This window comes from Palaemon carinicauda, chromosome 1 (genome assembly GCF_036898095.1).
Source record: "Palaemon carinicauda isolate YSFRI2023 chromosome 1, ASM3689809v2, whole genome shotgun sequence".
Classification (NCBI taxonomy): Eukaryota; Metazoa; Arthropoda; class Malacostraca; order Decapoda; family Palaemonidae; genus Palaemon; species Palaemon carinicauda.
This window is the reverse complement of record NC_090725.1, coordinates 27,223,328-27,226,237: the sequence shown is the minus strand read 5'-3', so window position 1 is coordinate 27,226,237 and position 2,910 is coordinate 27,223,328. Positions and strand designations below refer to the sequence as shown.

The window sequence follows — 2,910 nt, the reverse complement described above, 5'->3', positions numbered from 1 at the left end:
TTGCTTCTGCTGCATCTGCTGCTCGCTTCTGCTGCTTGCTTCTGCTGCAGCCGCTTGCTACTGCAACTGTTGCTGCTGCAAACTGCTGCTGCTAGCACCTCCTGCTTGCTGTTTCTCCTAGCTGCTGCTAGGTGCTGCTGATAACTGCTGCTGCATACTGCTGCTGCTAACTTCAGCTGCGACTGCTGCTAGCTACTGCTAACTGTTGCTTTTCCATTGCTGCTGGGTCTGCTCCTGCTGCTATCTTCTGCTATTAACTTTTACTAGCTGCTACTAGCTTCTGCTCCTGCTATTTGATGCTCCACAGCTGCGAGTTCCTAAAAATTTGGACTGATGCTGCCCACCTAACCATGAATTCCTACCTCCAAAAGATGCAGCTTCTCTTCCAAGTCAAAGATGTCTTGGTTCAACCTCCAAGAACTTCTCTGCATACTAGAGGAATCCCAGCTTCATCTCCCTGCAGAGCCAGTCTTCTAGATTATTCCCCCAGAACCACCCGAAGGTTGGTATCCAAAGGAATAGATCTAGATATCCGACCATTTGTACACTTGACAAACACCTTGTACTCGTCCATCAAGGTACATAGCATACTAGAATCAGCCAGGTTCCTTCCCTCTGCAGATCTTGTTGTCCTCCAGGTTATTCCAAGCATCGTTCAAGCTGGATAGTTAAGCCTTGCATCCTTTAAGCTGGGGGCAGTCCATCCAAGCGTCCTTCAAGCCAAATAGTTTCAGGTGTCCTTTCCAGTGGGACTGATGTCCTGAACCTCTCTAGAATGGGTGAAGCACAAAACTTAACAAAAAGATTATTCCTTTCCAAACAAAACTAAACAGAAAAAAAAAATTCCTTTCCAAATAAAATTAAACAAAAATTTTATTCCCTTTTTCCTATAAATATATATATTTTTTTAGTGGAGATATTATAATCACCATTTTTTTTTTTGGGTATGGATACTATACTCCCCATTTTTTTTTTTTTTTTTTTTGTGGTGATATTATAATCACCATTTTTTTTTTGGTGGGGATACTATACTCCCCATTTCTTTTTTTTTTTTTTTTTTTTTTTTTTTTTTTTTTTTTTTTTTTTTTTTTTTTTTTTGGTGGCGATACTACAATCACCAGTTTTTTTTTTTTTTGGTGGCGATATTACAATCACCAGTTTATTTTTTATTTTTTTTTTGGTGGCGACATCATAATCCCCAGTTTTTTCATATTTTGCGTTGGGATATAATTCCTCTTTAGTTTCTTTTCCAGCCCTACCTTCTCGTCTCTTGAAGTGTGAATCTATTCAACTGGCCATCCCATATTAAATCCCCAGTCTGCTCACCAGAAATTTCCATATGATATAATTCCTTCAACTCGGAGTGCGTTTGAGAGAGACCGTCTACAAGTTGGCTAATAGCGTAATTCTTATGGTTTAATTCCATCTCTAGCTTCGTTTCTTTCCATCATATCTTGATACTTCTCCTTATAAATTGCAAATTCGTCTGTCACTGAATTTATATTCCTAATTTCTTCTTCCAGTTTTTTATTCTTCTCGTCGGCCTTCACCAACATATTTTTTGCGACTCTTTCCTCTGAGAGGTCTCTCTTCAGTCGTCTATTCTCTGCTTTAACACCAGCAAATTCTTTCCAGAGTTTTTCCAGTTCCTCCTCAGCCATTTCCAGATCGCACACCACGTCTTTCTTAATTAATAGTTCAGTCTTCAATTTGCAGTTCTCATCCAGGACAGTATCCAATTTAGTTCCCATTCTGTAGACCTCCTCGACTGCAGCATTAAGTTCACTTTCTAAAGTAGCCTTTTGCAAAACGTTTTCGGTCCTCAGTCTCTTGTTTTCAGCCTTGACACTGTCCAGTTGAGCCCAGTGTTCGGATCTCATTATCAGCACTTTCAACGTATTCCTCCAAGTCTCTCTTTTCCAGAAGTTTCTCGTTGGCTGTCTCGAGATCTCCTGTTACTCTTTCCAGCCTCTTCTCGAGTATCCGAATCTCCTCATGGGCATTTTCTAATTCCTTTTCTACATATGCCTTGGCGAAAAGCTCATCACGAATTTGATCGTTTCGAGCTTCATCTTTTTCTAGACTTACAAAAAGCGACTCAATATTCTTATTGGCTCTCTCTAAATCATCAATTAAAGCTAAGTTACCGATATTATTACATACCTCAATTTCTCCTACCTGAACAAATGTCTTGGCCAAAAGCTCCTCTCGAAGTTCATCGTTTTGACTTTCAGCTTTCTGTAGATTTGCCATAAGACCCTTAATTTTCTTATTGGCTCTATCTAAATCTGCATTTAAAGCTGATATGGCTATGTTGTCCTTAGATAACTCAATTTCTTCTTCCTCTGCGTCATGCACCTCTTCACAGATGCGTTGTAAGTCATTGGTCGTTTCCGTTTCTTGGTGTATTCTAGCAAAGAAATCATCAAATAACTTAGTTCCCTCTTCGGCACCGTCCAACTCCTCACTTAGATCCTTTTGAGATGCTTCCTCCAATTGTGCGTGTTCCTTAGTTTTCTCCAGCAACATAATTTGCGCCATCGTAGACTACTGGGTGCAGTCTCTCCATTTCCTCCCGATCCATCAAATCCAAGAATTTTTCTGCTTCTCTATGTAAATCCTCGTCTCCACAGCACCATGCCATGGCGCCAAAAGCTGTCAAAGATCCCAGTAAAATTATTCTGTCAGTCATAAATCTAACCCTTTTGTATAGTAAAGATTTACTCAGTGCCTTCCATGGCTAACGAATATAGCATTAAAATTAGAAAACAATATTGACACATTTCTCTGAAGACGAAGAATTCCTGGAGTCAAGGAGGATGAAGATTTTCAGAATCATCACTGGAGACAAAATAATCCTGTAGCAGCCATTGAGAAACAGTTCAAGGCCTGGTCAAAAAGCAATAAAGA

The 2,910-nt window shown here is 39.8% G+C and overlaps 1 protein-coding gene across 1 annotated transcript; it reads right to left on the bottom strand.

Moving 5' to 3' along the window:
* Positions 1 to 1,836: 1,836 nt before the first annotated feature.
* LOC137638096 (tropomyosin alpha-1 chain-like) lies at positions 1,837 to 2,541 on the bottom strand. The gene has a single exon (XM_068370223.1). It carries the CDS (start codon positions 2,539 to 2,541, stop codon positions 1,837 to 1,839), a length of 705 nt encoding a protein of 234 aa, XP_068226324.1.
* Positions 2,542 to 2,910: the final 369 nt, after the last annotated feature.

Coding starts and splice junctions, on each gene's coding strand:
- LOC137638096 (XM_068370223.1), bottom strand. CDS start 2,541: ATGGCGCAAATTATGTTGCTGGAGAAAACTAAGGAACACGCACAATTG.